The sequence below is a fragment of the Numenius arquata genome, chromosome Z (genome assembly GCF_964106895.1).
Source record: "Numenius arquata chromosome Z, bNumArq3.hap1.1, whole genome shotgun sequence".
NCBI classification, from domain to species: Eukaryota; Metazoa; Chordata; class Aves; order Charadriiformes; family Scolopacidae; genus Numenius; species Numenius arquata.
Window position 1 is genome coordinate 24,232,559 of NC_133616.1, and position 18,102 is coordinate 24,250,660.

The window sequence follows — 18,102 nt, forward strand, 5'->3', positions numbered from 1 at the left end:
TATACTGCACTGATAAGCTCTGCAGTTAGATATAAAGAAAAAAAATACACTTTGTTACCTATAGTTTGAACTTCTTATCTTCCCTCCTGTTATCTCATCAACAACTGCCTGGAAACAGAGTTCATGCTGGGCTAATTGTGTCTAATTGTGATAGGGCTGTTATCTTGCTAACCTTAAATTGATCTTACGCAAATACTGGTGACGTAACATGTACAGATTTCATTTTATAGAATCTTTAATCCAAAGATCCTAATGAACTTTACATTAATGAAGTTACCTCATCGTCTCGGGAAGAGCTAGGAGCTAAGAAATCTTGGGATGTATATATTTTTTCCTTCTCTAGTATTCCTGCTTTGATCAGTTTTCCACCTCTGAGTCATCAGTCATCCAGATATGCTCAGCAATAATTGCTATTCCCATATAACTAATCTGTCGTTGATTTTAAATGAATTTGGGGATTCTCAGTCTGGTTTTTGCATCAGAGATTCATCACTCTACTAACACTGATTAGCAGAAAGATCAACAGCTTTATGGGCCATGAAGAACAAGCTGTTCTCTTACCCATGGGTTGGCATGTGCTGGCGGGACTTAGAAGGGGAGGTTTTCCCTGTTCATACAGGGGAGCAGTGGGTAGAAATCCAGAGTTTTCACAATCATTATTCTGTATAATTTTTTTTATTACTATAGTTGAAAATGCAGATTAGCATATTAAGCCTTACAGTGTCAAATATTTGATACAATTTGGTGGGTGGGGAAAGTTGGGCATAAAATCACGTGACTTGTACCTCGAATCCTCTTTGGAAATGGTACCAAAACTAAGACGTGATTATTTTAGTGGCAATTAAAAAAGATTGTTTTTATTAATGATGGCAAATTGGTGTAGATAAGGGGAAATGTTCCCTGTTTCCTTTGTACAACATCAAAATTGCTTACGAAATTCCAGTTAAGGAATTACTTAATTATGTATGCACCACTCTATGAAAAGCCCTGTGATTTCATGGCTGTATCTAGGGATACAGCTTGATGAGCTCTGTTGGCCTGACTCCGGTTCCAGAAGCCAGGAGGCTGTGGGATGTGGAAGAAGGATGGCTGCCAGTGCCAGAGCTCTATTGGACATGCCTTTTTGTAGGAAATTTTACTTCCTGCGTTCTCTTCCCTTCGCATATCGGAGCAGAAGTATGTTTCAAAATTGCTTTCATCTTCGTGTTGCATGACGGGACTGGGTGTATTCAGTTTAGAAAGTTTTTTCAGCTGCAGCTGCCTTCCCCAACAGCAGCGGAGGGAGGGTGGCAGCCCAGCCCCGGTGCTAATGCCACTCAGTTCCTGGCTACAAAAGGTGGGAAGGTTTGACAGCCAGGGGTGCACGAGGACAGGCACCACACGCTTCGTTCAGGGGCACTGCCTACCTGGACCATGTCATGGAGTCTTTTTGCTGCCTTCCTCAAAGGCTTCCTTAAAGCACCGTACCACACATTAAACTTCCTTCAGAATTAGTAGGAAGAGGTAGAAGCAAGCTATTCTATAATTATACACCTGAGGAAATGTTTTTTTTAAAGCACGCAGCATAAAGCTGTCTTCTAAGATGAAGCAAATGTATTCTACTATGAAATATGCATTTTTAAATGGTTCTTAGTGCACTGGTGGTTGAGATGACGTTAGGCTGTATTTGTCATTGTCAGTTACCTTCATTATTTAAGGCTTCAATCAACCTGCATAGTTGAGTTGATTTTTACTTCCCTGTGCGCATAGCAAGATAATTTCCATATTCTTTGACATGTCTGGAGTCTGCACCAAGTAATAGTCTGAGATTAGAACAGAAGATATTGTATTCCTATCTCATTATTGTGCCTTTAACTCCTTGATTGCTGCTTACTTGTGCTTGTATCATCAGAACATGAGAAGTTGATTGTTGTTGAGATCAAAGCAAACTGAAGCAGTTGAGTGCCTAATTAGCAGATATATTTGCAAGTTGCCTGTTTTGAAGGATAGAGAAGTAGAGTTTAACCCTCTTTGGGATGCTTATAAAAGCAGCTTGAAAGTTGTTAAGAGTCATTTGTCAGAGTGGAGAAATAAAATGTAGAGAAAATTAATATGCATATTAAATTTCCGAAGTTCAAGTTGTAGCTCCTTAAGAAATACCCCAAGAGCTGTTGAATCAGCTAGCTCAAGTACATGTAGCAGTGTAACTATAGAAGCACACATGAAAGAGCTTGCCTGAACCTAGTTAAATGCTTGAGTTAATCGGCTGATTACCTAAATGTGAGTTCTCTGACGCTGCAGTCCTATTGTTGCTAGTACCTGAGCTCGCTAGTGCAAAACTGTCTCTGCAGTGTATTTCTTAACAAATGATTATTATGCATCAAAACTCCATTGCCCGTACTCCTAGAGACTTCAGTCTTCATTTTTCACCTATGGACACTCTGAAGTGGATGATGTGAAGCCAATGGTCTGACCATGTGTAGAGGGGAATTGTACTTTCTTGCTCCAAGATGGATGCTTTAACATAAGTTGAAGGTACAGCTTGAGAAATGTTTGAGAAGAGGGAAAACATTTTCTATGCTTAATCCTTAGAATGAAGGTTGAAGGCTTGAATGGAAAAGTTCATAGATGTTTTCCAGTGAAAACAGGGGCAGGCTTTTCTATTAGGAGAATCCACCTGTTGAAAAATTACTATAAGCATATAGTTACAAATAATTTCTTTAATGATGTGGTGTAGCAAAGTATATGAGAGACAATAATAGGGGTCCTAATAGGGACTATAGAGAAAGTAGCATGTTGACACATCACCATTGTCATTCATGATAGAGTCGCTGGGCATTTTCTTCATAGTGCAACGGAAGACGTTTGATTCATATCTTACCATAATGTCTATGAAGTAGGTAGCAGAACTCTTTAGTGTTAAGAAGGTAGAGAGTTGAGAGCCAGTAATATTGGCAGCTGGCTGAAGTAGCTCTTCACGTAGTGGTTGAACTGAGCAACGGTGAATTTTCTGAAGTTCTTAAAATTAGAGCTTGGGTATTGTACAACTTGGTTGCAAGTCTGCCAGTATTTAGAGTTGCAGATAAGAGCTATCTCTGAGCTCTTGGTGTGCAGGATTCTTGATTTTGCAAAACCGGCTGTGTATCAGAAGGAGTAATACAACTGCCTCATCATCACTGAGGTGTAGTCCAGTTAGTGTGCTTTTGGTAATGTCATGCGTTCAGTCTGAACCTTAAATTTCTGGGTTTTCTCCTATTATGAAAGTTTCAGAAATGGACCTTCAAAATTTTCTAGAACAGGTGTAAACTGGGGAAAAGGATAAAAGAGAAGCAGGAATATGTGCATGAGGGCTGTGTTGTAGCGTGGACCATCAGTCTGTAAGCTACGTGTTATAAGTACGGCAAAAAGGCTCTATTTGTTGGTAAAATAAAGAAAAGGAAGCAGCAGAATGTGCCCATCTTTGAGCTCACTGATAAACAAGATACCTCCAACTACTTATTTTGCTGAGTTGTATTTCAATAGAGTTGAGAGGTGAGGAAGTAGAGTTGTAAATGATAACTTCAGGCTGTAGGGTTTTTTTATCATGTAGGTATCAGTGTCACTAGCTGGCTAACACTGCTATTGCAGTGGACATTTTTGGTATGGGAAACTAAAAAAAAAAAAAAAAAAACAACAAACAAAAAACCTACTCCAAAACCCAAACAAAAACAAAACCCCCAAAACCAAACACTGCCCTCACCCCCTAAATCTAAATAAAACTACAGAGATTTGCTGGAGATCCCAAATGCCTTTCAAGTATTTTGTTGTTGTCACAGTACTTCAGTAATAGATTGCAAATAGTCGAAATAGAAATGTAACTTCAGTGAGTATCTGTCAGCGAGGAACTTTGAGTAATTTCCATATGAGCAAAATTCTGTATTGTCTTTTAAGTGTCTTTCAGTGAGAGAAATTAGATTTTGATGGTTGGACTAGATGATCTGAAAAGGTCCCTTCCAGCCTAGGCAATTCTATGATTCTATGAAATTTGTTCCAAGCGTAGAAAAGATATTTATTTCTGGGAGGAAAGCTAATTGTATGTGATGACTCATTTTTGGTAACTGACTTATAAACAGTCTTGATTCTGAATACTTTGGTAGTTAATAGAGGCTTGATTTTTTTATTTTATTTTTTTTAATATATATATGTTTTGTATACAGATCTAAACCTGCATCCTACTAGTTTCTGGTCCAAAACTGGATGTGTCCTTTTCCATTTCAAGTTTTGTAAATATTCGTGAAATTTTAAGACACGTCAATTGTATTGTTTTTTTAAAAGATCATAATTGCACCCCAAAGTTTTGCCTTTGGTGGGCCACATTTATTTCATGCATGACCAGATACCCCTTCTTCATCTAATTTTAGAAAGTGAAACTGAGACAGAGCATTTTAAGGAGATTTTGTAGTGCATCAAAAAGTGAAAAATCTATAACAAGTGTAATAGGTTTTTTTACGAGAGCTTCTTGTACAATAACAAAGGAGTCAGTTGAAATTATAGGCTTAACTGAGTAATGTTATGTTTAGTGGACAGATTGGTTGAAAGAAAAATTTCACCTCTTGCATCAGACTGGGAAATTGGCATTGTCCATTAACTTCAACCATGTGCAGCTGAATAATGTGCAAAACGTGCTAATTTTCTTAAGTTGTGGGCAATAAATGAGGCATGAATAAAATGGTAACTTTTTTGCCTGCTGGCAGTCATCTGAAATTTAAGTAAAGTTTGTTGATGCAGCTACAGTAAAATAATAGGCAAAATATTGAAAAGTTTCCTAATGATGGCTTTAAATGCATCTAAAATTCTTTTACTTTCCAATTACTGCTAATGGGAATTACAGGCTTTAATTCCACCTCCCCTCCCTGCTCTGATGTGAGAATAGACCCTAAAATTTACAGCCTCCACATCATTTCCTACAGCTGGGCAGTCTGCAACAGTTAAATTTAAAGCAATAAAGCAGAGTGCTTTAGCCTGATGGTAAAATACTAATGTGGGAGCCTCTTTGCCTTTCACCTGTCAGGTTTCTGAAGCTGTAGTGAGGCTTCACATATCCGTGTGAGGGAGTGAAAGTGATGGTGTGTTGCCCCCAGCTTTGGTTTCCACTTCCTGCTGCTCCCGCTGCCCAGGCTGTCTGCGTGTGGCCCTGGCTGCTCTGCGATGTGCTGGGGCTGCCGCTGCTGCTGGGGAGCCGAGGTGGCAGGGGGTTGCCTTCAGTCTTTCCTCCATTGGCAGTGAGACATCTCAATGAACTGGGTTTTTTGGGGGAAAAGAGCAGAAGGAATAGGATGAGGGAGAAGTACCCAACTGTGTTTCCTTTCAGTGCCTTTCTGTGACCCACAGCGATCCCGCAGTAGAGTCCAGTTTTGTCTTCCACCATGGCTTGTTCCTGTTTCTCTGAGGTGGCTCATGCTCTTAAGGCTCCTCAAAGAGAGGTACGGAGTGAGCAACCCACTTGAAACCACGCTTGGTGCATCTGACGACCACAGAAGTCAGTTCTTGACATCAGTTATTTTTTTACTTCAAATTAGTGAGGGAGAAGAATCTAGCTTTCTTGATTGTTTTTAACTAATCTGGTACTTATGTCATAAATATGTATAACTGATTTATTAAAACCATTAAGTGAAATAAGTATTTCTTGGCCCTTGCCTTAAAGATGTCAGGGTGGCAAGAGGCTATTTTGAAGGCTGCTATTTCACAGCAGCTAACACAAACGCATTGATGCTTCCTTCAGTTCAGTCTGTGGTACATTGTAATCATATGCACAGCTTCTGCTTTGGACTAATTATGTCCATAGTTACTGTCAGCCCAAATCCAGGTGCTTCCATTTTAGCAAAGTACGTTCTGGTCTTCCACTTACAGTTGTGTATATGGTGAACTGCTTTTAATATTTTTGTTTAAGAACTCCGTCCATCAAAAACTTTCAAGATGCTTGCTCGGTATGTATCTTTGCATGTTTTGGACTAATTACAAAACAGAGTGTCCAGCAGGGCAATCTACACTGTCCTAAGTACTTTTGTAAAGGAAAAAATCTACTTGGATGCCAGAAGGTTTTCTCCATCATCCGCAATTGTTAAAGCACCAGACTGCTGAAGATTTGAGGCAAGTAATTTCTAAATTAGAACTGAAAGCGAAAGATTTATAGGTATTAGATTTAAGCTCATTTAGTAGTTCTCAGCCATCCCTTTGGGATATGGATTTGAGAAAGAGAGAGGAAGGAGTGTAATACTTTAGCAGTAGGAAAGATTTTTCTAATTTGAATAAAGCAAAGTCCCCCTTCTGTGACTGATCTTTGAGGAAGTGTATGTGGTTTTTTGGTCTCTTTTGGCCTTATATAGTAAGGCGCACAACAAGTATGCACACAGTGGATGCAACAGAAGTAAGAAAGATTCTGTTTGGACTTTCTACAAATATCCATTATAAAGGAAGCTAGATGTGCGAGAGGCAAGTTCAAGGGGAAGATGACACTGAGCTCCAGTGATGTATTCCATGTGTCCACCAACGATTATGTAATTCCATTAAATAATGCTAAGTTATTACCATTACGTAATCAACTTAAGTCGCCTTCCATCGAAATGCGTTTTGATGAATGTGCTGGACTAACGGGTGTTGCATTCAGATGAAGGAAGAGGTGCCATTGGTTACAAACGGTGTTGTGACTTTAGGCTGTCTTGATAGTTTCAGGCACAGGAAGGGTGACAGATGCCAGCAGAGCCTCTGCAGAATGCATGGGAGGAATCCAAAGGCCATTTTGGGATTGAGTAGGACAGCAGCAGAGGAACTGTGTCAGTAGATAACTCATCTGTATCAACAGCTGATGAAAGTAGTAAGAAAATTACTACCAGTGTGGCAGTGATGTTTAGATGGAGATTACCCTGGACGCTCCAGTGTTTATGCGCTGTATATGGGCCAAAAGACTGAATTAAGATAGAAGGGATGAGATGGAGTTGGGGTGAAGTCTTCTTTTCAGACCCCCACGAGTTAGTTCACTCAAAAAGGAAAGTAGCTGCTTGGAGCATTAAACTTGAAGGCAGAAATGAATGCAGTGTGAAAGTCAATAATGCATTTCAGCTCAAGTTTTATGTGTAATACTGATATTTGAATCACTTAACAGCGAGGAAAAGTGTAAATTCAAGGGGCTATTAAAGAAAATGTAAAAGGGAGAAAATGCATACAATTATGAATGAGACTGTAGCGGGAAACAGTGTAGGAGTAGCATAGCAGCAAGAAAAAGGGGGAGTGGATAGTCTGAGGGGATTATTGAATTATTTTTTTTTTTAAATGGAGGAACCCGTGGAGAGTTGCTGACTAACTCACTGTGGACAGGGATTGTTTATTGTGTGGTGTTTTAACGCAGTGGCACCCTAATCCCTCAAAGAAAGTGGACTGAGTTTTGTCTATAAGATGTTGATATTCCATTTGCTTTCGGAAATGAAAAAGCCTCAGTGCATTCCTGTAATTTATGTCCAACTTTTCTTATTTTAAGAAGCACAGTATTAAAAGTACGATAGTTATTTTCCAGATATTTGCAGAATGCAGTTGGCATTCTTGTTGGTAACTGCTAATCTTCTGGTAGTATCTCTCTGCGTAAAGGTTAGTGTTATTCTCAGATAAGAGATTTACCTGTTAACCATCTTTTTGCATAAGCCATGGCTATTTTTGTGTCTTTAGAAAGCATATTTATTATATGCCATTTCTGTGTTTAAAAGCATCTATGGATGTACCATGAAAAGAAGAACTAGAGTTCCAAACAGTCTACTACGCTTGCCTTAGTTTCAGTATGTTGCAAAATCTGTGGTGCCCTCAAGGCTCCTGTTTTGGATAGAAACAGGAGGAGAGATCACTCCAGGATCACACATGCTGGTGTTTTCAGTGGCAATTTTGATAGTGTCGACTGCCTAATGAGCTACTCCATAGGCCCTCCAACGTTACTTTAAATATTTCTAGAGGTTAATCTTGCCAAAGAAATAATGGAATATTAAGTGAATTCTTACAGACAGCAGACACTGGCTCTGATGCTAAGTTAATCTGCTCTGCTTTCTTGTCAGTCAGGCAAAATCTTACAGTTGAAGGAAGGGCTTAGTATAAGATTGTATTGTTGTAAAGAGTAGGATTGCCTCTCCTCTAGCCTCTGTGCCAAAATATCTTAGACTTTCTTTCAGATGTTTGAGCAAGATAAAAACTGAGTAAAATATAGGTGCCTGTAGAGGACAAAGAATAAAGGTGGCCATTAGAGGTGTTCTCTGTCAGCATAGCTCTGCATGAGTGCGGAGTGCTCTACTCTGCTGAGTTACTGACATGAACAGGAATCACAATATTAGCTCTCCATGCTTTGGGTCTGGCTCCCATTTAAAACAAAAAGTAAGTACAAGCATTAATAATAGCTCTTATTTCTCATATGCCTTTCTCTTCCTGGACTTCATTTACTTGTTATTTAAACCTTCTTGGCTTGGGATCCAAACTTAAACAAAACTGTATTAAATTATGGACAAAATACAGATGATTGCCTTCCACTTTTTTTTTTTTTTTCCTTGGGAAGCTCAGTGGGATTCACCTGAAATGAAAATTAGTGCAGTCTGGGAAAGGCCTAGTGTCTGACAAGGGATTGCGAGACTAGTTTAAAACCCCTACTAGAAGGTGCATTGGTTAACCAAAGAGTAATGCTCTTCGCCAGTTTTAGAACAAGGTTTATTAAAACGGATCTCCTTCTTGCTTGCATTCTCCTTTGCTCTAAAGATCAGAGGAAAGCTATTGCTTTTGAAGTATTGATTCGTTTAATGATGAAGTGCACTAGGAGTATGGTACAGCAATCAAGTTGCAAATGTTTTAATGTAGTTTTCCTGGTGGCTTCTAGAGTGGGTCAACACAGAGTTTCTAAGAGGGATTTGTGTGTCCGCTTGACAAAATAGGTGTTGCCAAAGCATTTTACTGGTGTTACCATCAGTGTTATGATACCTTGTTTGGAGCTGTCTTGACTTTGCTGGAATTTTAGGAGCCTTCTTGCAGAGTTTCATTACAGTGTTTGTAGTTTGTGTTCTAGCCTGAGATATTTTTGTAACTGGGGACCCAGCACTAGCGGGTGTCTGTTTTCACCCCAAGACATCTTACCATTGACTCTTGGGACTAGAGTCAAAAAGCCAGTAAAGAAAATGCATAGACCTCTTTTGATGTGGAAAGCATTAAACAAATAACAGACCTGTTTAAATGCGAGGTATGTGTAATTTAGTTTTTTCCACTCACTTTTTAATTCTCTTTTTCCTGCCTGTATGAGCAGGAATTAATCTTTTGAGGTGGCGAATACAAGGTGTAACTGACTGCACATGTCAATGGCATGTTTCAGGACTGACATCAATGGAATATCAAAGATGTGGACATTGCAATCAATGCCTTAAGCTTTTTATGGCATTCTTTTAGTTGAGGATGGTGGTAGCCTATGTAAAAAGGTAACCAGAATTGACAGAAACAGGCAGAGACAGCAGATGGGAAATTAATTCAGTTTTTCCAGTTCTGGAAAATGTTATCCTGGCTAATTGGGCAAAAAACCACAGCTTTGTTGTACATTTTTCTTCTACTCTCAGGCAAGCTGTTAGCAAATTGGGTGAAAAATGTCTATGGGTTCCACTTTTCCAGTGTAACAAAGAACAATAGCACATTTCGAAGTCTAATTGGGAAGCATTAAAAAGACTGTCCTGTGCTGCTGTTTGGAAGCTCCCAAGGCAGTTTCCAGAGACCCCAGCAACTGTCCATGGATCTGCTGTTAAATACAAGGTTATGAAGCCGAGGCCTTTGATTTCCTGGCAAACCAGAGCCTCTCCTGGCTAACTGGCTAACGTGATTCTAAATCCTATGTCAGTGGTCACGCACATACCCACTCCATAGTTCTCTCAGTTGACAAGATTAATGAGGTGGGATTTAGTAGTTTCAGGAAACAAATGTTTAGGATGTGTGGTTTGGAAGATAGTTTTCACTTGAGTTGTTCAATCAAAATCTTGCACTGTGTTTTTGAGCCTAGATTTGATTTAGAAAAAAAAATAATCTTTTGAATTGTTGCATTGCGTCAGCTTGCTGGTCTTTTAAGAGAAGTCAGTTGCTTTAGTAGTGTGACTTTCACTTTTGCATAGTTTTCAGAGATAACTAAGAGCTTAAGGTGGACATATTTGCTAAAACTGGTTTATAGCCTCTTGTCCTCTTTCTTGACAGTGGCTGAAAATAAGCAAAAAGGATCAGCCTCATTACATGCTTGTCCTTTTAATATAATTCCTTGAGTATTCTCCCTGTGGCTCATTTGCATCTCAGGGGCTTCCTGAGCCAGAGATGCTTTCTGCCTAATTAGTACTTGTGAGGAGATGATCCAGACTGAGTGGCAGTGCTTTGATCGGGGGTCTGACCTTCCACTGCACTGGGCCTGAGCTTGCTGGCCACAGCAAAATGACACTGCTGGGGGGTGAGCGCAGCAGCCACTGAGGAGGGTTGTAGCAACTGCTCCCTGAAAGCCTGATGCCTGCCCTCCTGACGAATGGCTAACCCATGCTTTGGGGATCTCCCCTTACTTGGGACACCGGATAAGGATACTTTCTTGGGAATTGAAGATTCCTGTTAGGAAGATCATGAGGAATTTTGGAAGAGAAGCAGAGTAGTCCCCACTGGCAGGGGAGTGTAATTGTTATCCACATAGTACGTGCCTTATTCCAGTAAACTTCACTTTGTACCTTGGACTCAGAACCTTATTCCTTCGAGGAGTAGATAGCAGCATGTTTTTATTTTTATTATTTTGCTTTTTGGCTAGCCTTCAGGATTTAGGTTTCTGTGGTTTAGACCCACTATTCTGGATGTTTGCATCTGTTGTTGCATTAATTGTGTTTATAGGTAGGAAAAAGGTACAGTTGTAAGAATAATGAAAATATAAATTTGCTTGGGAGAAGTGTGGCTTGTGGAAGGCTGATGTGAAGGTCTAGCAAGTGAATAGTAGGAATTCTGTTTTGATGGAATCCCCTCTGGTCTGGGCTGCAGTGAAAGAAACAAATGCTTTAGAATGGTAAGAGCATTATCTTACAGTAACCTGTGTCCATTGCATTGCCTCATCTGCAACATCTAATATTTTAACACACTCTTTCTTAACTTGACAGGCAAGTATCTGCTTCCCAACGCAACTGGACAGCAGCTGTGGCAACCTGCAGAAACCTCTAATCTTGTTCGCATGCACTACCAAGCACTTGGGCAGTCAGCACCTTCACTTACTGCTAGTTTGGTGAGTAATTTTTTTTAAAGATAGGAGTGTACAAAAAAATTTATGGCATCTCTTTATCTGTTGGGTGGGGGGGGTGGGGTTCGAACCAGAGTTTATTTCCAGATCAACCTCTCTTCCTTAAGCTGCATTTTTAAAGTACCTAATGCATTCCTGCATACAACATTATTTAATATGTTGAGTGCAGCTGAATAATGTTTATGGTAGCAGTAACTACCAGTTAAAAATACCAGTAATTGGATTACTGGATTTTGCATAAAGCCTGCGCTGAATGTTGCATTGATATAGCTGTTTGCATTTAAATGGTTTCTTTCCTTAGCATGCTTTTTAAGACAGCCAGTAGAAGGTAACTATCCTTTCTCCTGAGCATTCTTTTCTATCAGTATCTTTGCTTCCACTTTCTTCAGGACTCCGTCCTCAGGAGAACATGGGTGTGTGAAATATGAGCTTAATTAAGTCCTTTGGATAAAGGGATAAGGGAAGAGAAAGGGGAGGAGATGCCTCATACACTTGAACTTTCAGCTTTTTGTTTTCAAGCATCCGTTATTCTGCTTTGTGCTTCTCTGTATTAAGCTCTTAAGAACTGTTGAAATTTAATGCGGGATCCCGTACACTAGCCAATACTTTTCTTCAAATAATTAATGAATATATTTCATGTTGTATAAAAAAGCAGGGAATTTTTATTAATATTTCCCCCCTTATTCTGCCTTTTGGATGGTTATTAAAACTTTGCTGATTCATGTCTACTTTCTAGGGAAAACCTGCTTTTTAAAAATTTTTTTACACAATGTTCAGTTATAGAAGGCTAGGATCAGACAATGCTGAACAGATACTGCTGTGCCAGTTTTTCATATCATTTTGGTATGTAGGTGGCTGGTTTTTCCATGAATCTATCTGAAATAGCATTTCACCTCACATGCAACAAATCTGCATTTATAAATGTAATCATGGTTTCTACTTAGTTATGGTAATTATTTTTGTGACTCTTTGGGGCACATATGGTTTATTTGACTCCATGGTTATTATAAACACTTGATTTTATTGGAAGTTCTATGCTTTGAGCCCTAATATTTTCCAGGGAACTAAGCATCAACCTATGTATTTTTGTTTTCTAGTTTGTTGGGAGAAACATAGTTCATTATGAAGGAAGTATTTGGGTTATGTGTAGTTGAAATGAGAAGGCAAGTATATGAATGGTGAGAAATGAATTTAAATTTAATCAAAACTGTACATATTTTCCTTTTTTTCTGTAGTTAGTAATTAAAAAAAAATCTAATGAACTAGGTTAATGAAATGTAACAGGTGCTGTGTTGCTATTTGATTCTGTTTGCACAACTGTTAGGTGTCATTCTAATAGCAACATTGTGCTTTTGTTTTGGTGTAATGCTTAAACTATAGGAAGATTCCACAGCATTTTGACAAAAAGTATTTTAAACGGTCATAAAACAACAGACTAATGAAAAATTCAGTGAGCCTTACTTCCTTAAGGGCCTTTCACTCACCACGTATCGAGTTTTCTGGCCTACTTGTCTGCCACAGGCTTCTTCCTTCCTGTCTCTCCACATCTTTAATCTGTGCCTGACTGCAACTTCTTTCATGCTGGTGCAAAAGCAGGTGAGAGAGAGCCTTCTATGCAGATCTGAGCAGACTGTGCATGGGGTGAAGTTGCAGGTTCCTCAGAAGTATTTATTTCTTATCTGGAACTGCCGATCAGAGTTGCCTCCTAAGGAGGTTAATGTTACATTTTCACATAGGCAGAGCTCTTCTTAAGATACCTTTGACAAATACTTCACTATAAGCATTTGCCATAAGTTAGGGGGTCATTCCCCCTCCTCTTTTTTTCTTTTTTTTTTTGGTCTTGGTTCTGTGCTTTGACAGAGTTGATTTTGGGAGGCCTATTGTTACGTTCTAGTGATGGGAGCTTTTAATTATATTTAGGAGAGTTTGACCTTACGTAGAAGAGATTTGTATGAAGAATTTCCATATAGCTGTTCAGTCTGAGTTGAAATGATTTTAAATGTAATGTCTCACTCATCTGAAAAATTATTACCTGTTACCAGTTCCTCTGTTAGGACTGATCATTCTCACTGGGGCTGATACCCAGCTGATGTGGACCTGACTGTGAGCAGTGATTATGTGCCAGTGTAGACAAGAATGACAAGTGAGTTGCTCGAAGATACATTCTTGTGTTTAGTGGAATTGAGGTACAAAATACTTACTTTTCCCTTTTTCTGTCAACAATTTGTAAAAACTTCCCTAGACTATTTACTGTGTCAGATGTAAATCCTTTCTGTGGGAAATTATAGATTTTTAAGTGAGTTAAAGAATATTGATTAAAAATGGGCTGCAGGTGTTTCTTTAGATTGAGTTCAATAGCCATGAAGGATTCACTCCTGTAATATAGGCAGTTGGGCTATAAATTAAACATACAGTTTCTGTATAGAAGCGTGTAAGTGGGTTAAAAATGTCTAAGGGGAAGGCTGATTTTCAGATGAGTGGGCAGTGTATTGGATTTGCTGGGGGCTCTTAATTCAGGTGTAGCTAAGTGATAGTCCTGTTACTGTTCTACTTGTGGCAGGAGCATGTTGAGCTATCCATGAGAGATTCTGTGGTCGTCAAGCAGACGATGAGAGTCAGCAGAGAGTATTAACATGGACTTAGAAGCATTAAGAAAATGATATAGAAAGTTTTCAACACTAAGTAGAAAGGTGAAGCTGAGGTGTGGAGCTGTTCTCGCAGGTCAGGTGTTGGCCTAGTCAGTCTCTTCCTCTCCATAGCCAGTGGAACGTAATACATGCTCCTGGAAGGCAATTCAGAGTGTGTGTCTCAGTGCCAAGTGTTGAGGGAGTGTAGGGAAACTGTGGTAGTGCTCACTGATCTAACTCTCCTTGCCCCTATAGGCTGACAGTCATCTTGCCCGATTTCAGGCATCTATTTCAGGGTAGGATGAATTGGCCTCTGAAAGTTCTGCTTTTCTACTGAGGTGGTTTGGGAGCTAACTTAAGAGTTGCCACCTGGTTCAGTGTCCAAAGTTTGGGAGTAATTATCCTGTTCTTGCCCAGCCCCCTTGCCACTCCACAAGTGTTTACAAATACCATTACTACTCACTGTTTTGACTTGTTCATTTTTATTACTGCTAGCAGAATTTTGGGGAAATAGTTAAAAAGAAACTGAAATAAAGCCATTTTTGCTAATATTTCATTGTAATAAGCTGATGCGCTATAAATTATGGTAAGGAGTCTGAAACTGAGTAATTACTTACCCTTTTACAGGCAGAAAGATACTTTGTCTCTGAGTGGCATGGATTGAATGAAGTTCCTGACTGACTTTTTCTGGATAGCTGTATTCATAAAAACAGTAGAAACGTCAACATAAGGTGCCTTTATGATACATGATAATGAATGTGATGAAAGTATTTTTTTCAAATTATTTGGGTAAAACTTCTGTAGATTCGCTTTGTCTTCACTGTGGTTTCATATCAAACTCATGTTCTGGATTTTTGAGGTGTTTTTTTTGTGTGTGTGTGTTTTTAAAGAGAAAGTAATACCTTACTTTAAGGGGCACGAAGTCTTTTGTTTATCTGGTTATAAAAAAAAAAAAAAAAAAAATCACCAGAACACAATAAAGACTTCTTACAGTCCAGAGAGCTTTCTCAGACAGCGTATTTCATGACTACTGAATGGCAACTTGCTCTTTGAAATATCCACATAATAAAAATACACTGTAAACAAGATCCTCAAATGAAACAGATACATTGTAGTACACTTGGCTTTTAAATTCAGTCAAGACTAGTTGTGTGACTTCAGCTTTATTGCAAGTGCTGAGCATAGGTTAGCTGTTCCTTCTGTTGAGGGGATGAATATTCATGCTATGAAGTAAAGCAAACTCTGAAAGGCATGTTATTTCTTTGTGGAAACTTGCAAGATGTAAGTGAAATGACTAAATTTTTACTTGGTTTAATAATGGAACATCTTTGACTACTGGTAAATAGTATCTAGTAACTTATCAAAACTGGAAAAAGGGTAAAACTGGCCTTTATGAATGGCTTATGCCCTTTCCTAGTAAGCAGTGAAGGGATGTTTTAGGTACAACTAGAAGCATTTGCTGCTTTTTAGCATACTATTTACCTCTTTAGTTTTTTCAAGATTTACCTCTTGATTATCCTCCCCCTGCCAAAATATTGCTGCCTTCCCCAAAACAACAGAAGACTGAATTTGCAAACATCTGTACTTTGTTATACTTGCTTTTTATTGCCACTTTATCAGTGTTAATTTGTAAGGATGGTCTTATGGAAGCTGGAGGGTGGTAATTATATAAAGTGCTGTTTTATAAGATGGGTTGCTGGAAGGAAACAAAATAAGAAATGTTCAGTGTCTATGAAAAGAAGTTTTACTTCAGAAAGTGCTTTGCCTCCTCCCTTCTTTTAAATAGTATAATATTGAAAATGATTGTGTCTGTTAAATATGCCATTAACTTCAGCTAAATTGACATAATGTTGACAGTTATTATGAGAACTGTTTCAAAACTAATTATGCTAATTAGAATGTAACTACCAGTAATTGCATGTATTCAAACAGCACACCAACACCCTTTTGTGTGTTTTATTCCCCAGATGCAAGACAGCCATTTGTTGCCTGAGAAGCTGCAAAATTATAGCTTAGATAATAAATGAGTGCAAACATATAAAATACATTCTTTAGAAACACTAATTGGTTAGATAAGTGAATGACAGTATCAGTTGTGCTTGGGCAAACCATGTAATTTTGAAAAAGGCCTTTATTTAAATGTTTTACTTTAGAATTGTAGGGAATTTTTCAATCATTAATTAACTGTATTCATTTTTTATCTAATGAGTATCAGGCATAGCTGAATTTATTTTTAAACTTATTAGACAGCAAGAGGAACCTGCATCTGAAACTTGGGTTGCTTTAAATTTTAGCTCTTTCTGTCCATGAATTCAGGTCTTCAATGCATAAGATTGTTGGTTGTGTCTGTGAGCAGCTATTTAATACTCTGCAAGTTAATGAGCAGGTACAAGGATGAAACTTGTGAGAAGCATGAAGAAGATATAACAGAAATTGCCTACGTAGCTAATCTTGGGTCTTTCTCTAAAATCTCCCCAAAATATCTAGATTTCAGAAATACTGAGTCTGAACTGAGGAGGTTATTTGAATGCTAAGCCATTGTATAGATTTGAATGCCATATTCTTGTTTGACTTTAAACCAGCTCAACATCTAAGATTAATCACTGTGAATCTTTATAAAGTGGAAAGTATTTATTCCTATGAAATGCTAAAATTGCCAAGTAATCATAGCAGGTTTTCTGTGCTTCAATCGCTTCTAGCTTTTAATACTAGAGAATTCTCCCTTGTGTATTTTATTTCAGTAACCCATGAATACCCATGAATATGTATTTGTGTTGATGTTTCTTTGCCTGTTTTTGCCTTCTAACAAATTCTTAATTGCAGTTCTAATTCAGTAGTTAGTTCTAATGTTGTAGTAGAGAGAGGGAAATGAACATCCATCTTCATAAGCACTCCTTTGTACTCAATGTTTGTACACAGCAAAAGGCTGAAGTAGACCTGGTCCAGAGCCATGACACTGCAATACTTTCTGACAAACTGATGCCAGAAATTGATGACTGGGTCCTCTGTTTCACAAACATAGATATATCTCTTATTTGTCTATATCATTATTTTTAAAATAGTCACTGCACATCTGGGTTTAAAACACATATGTAGATTCAATTGATTTGACAGAGTTCTATATGTTTGACCCTTTTCCAAAACTGTCTCATTAAAACTAATGGCTGTATTAATTCTGTTGCTCTTCTTGCTCATTCTTTGTGGATGAAGTATAGAAGTGGTGATGGCCAGGGTTAACTCTCCTTCCATAGAGAGCTTTTGATTTCTCAGAATTGAGAGTGCATCTCGTCTTGCAGAGTATCATTAGTTAAAGTATAATGTGAAAATTAGGTAAAATAATAATCTCTCATAGAAGACTGACCTAGGTTAAAAAGTCCTGCAAGCATATCCAACATATCTTCCAAACATACCCACTTTGTGGTGAAGTAGGTCTCCTCCCATCAGCCTCGGTTAGCTTCTGGCTGACAGGATGTATTTGACCATATTCTGGAACTCAGAAGAGACGCTATTGTAAGTGCTTTGCACATTTTATTAGAGCTGAATGTAGGTATAATCCTCTTCTGTATTGTATAAGCAGTACAAAACCAGTAGAGATCAAATGTGTGTAGGAGCTAGCAATACATCCCTATTTTGCACATGAACACCGTGCTTCTCTTTTCTAGACTTTCCCCGAACAGCGAAGAGGCTCACTAGGACCAGTTTCTACTTCTAGATAACGAAGAAGCTAGGGCTGTTAAAATTATCTTCCTTAGCCTGTGTTGTCAATTGAGAGTACCTTACTCTTTTAGATTTTCATTTGGTCTGCAGGATCAGCACAGCCGAGATCAGTAAGCTAGGGTAAATGTAGTGCTTCACCTCTATAACTGAAGCTTCTGACTGTGTGTAAGTAGTGACTCTGAATAAAGGTCTATTCTACTTGTTTGCTGTGATACTTGAGTTCTCTGCATGTGGTGGTAATGATGGTTGTCTTAAAATGTCATCTAGAATTGTGTTGCCAGTACCTCTTAAAAAAAAAAAAAATGGAAAAAGTGGAAAGTCTTGGAAAAGTGAGGTCACGAACTTTCATGCTCATAAAATTAGCCACGTGAGAAACAAGAGAGTAATGGTGGTTTGGCAATGAACTGTAAAACCAGAAGAAATTGATGTGTAATGATTTATAGCATTTGAAGTTTAGGTGCCTTTCTGGGAATACAAGTATTCACAGCT

The 18,102-nt window shown here is 38.5% G+C and overlaps 1 protein-coding gene across 1 annotated transcript in view; it reads left to right on the forward strand.

Moving 5' to 3' along the window:
• MAST4 (microtubule associated serine/threonine kinase family member 4) overlaps nt 1–18,102 on the forward strand; it is a 303,729-nt gene that overhangs the window by 67,664 nt on the left and 217,963 nt on the right. Inside the window, exon 3 of the mRNA XM_074166090.1 lies at nt 11,133–11,254. Coding sequence (XP_074022191.1) covers nt 11,133–11,254 — 122 coding nt within the window. The remainder of the gene's footprint in view (nt 1–11,132; nt 11,255–18,102) is intronic.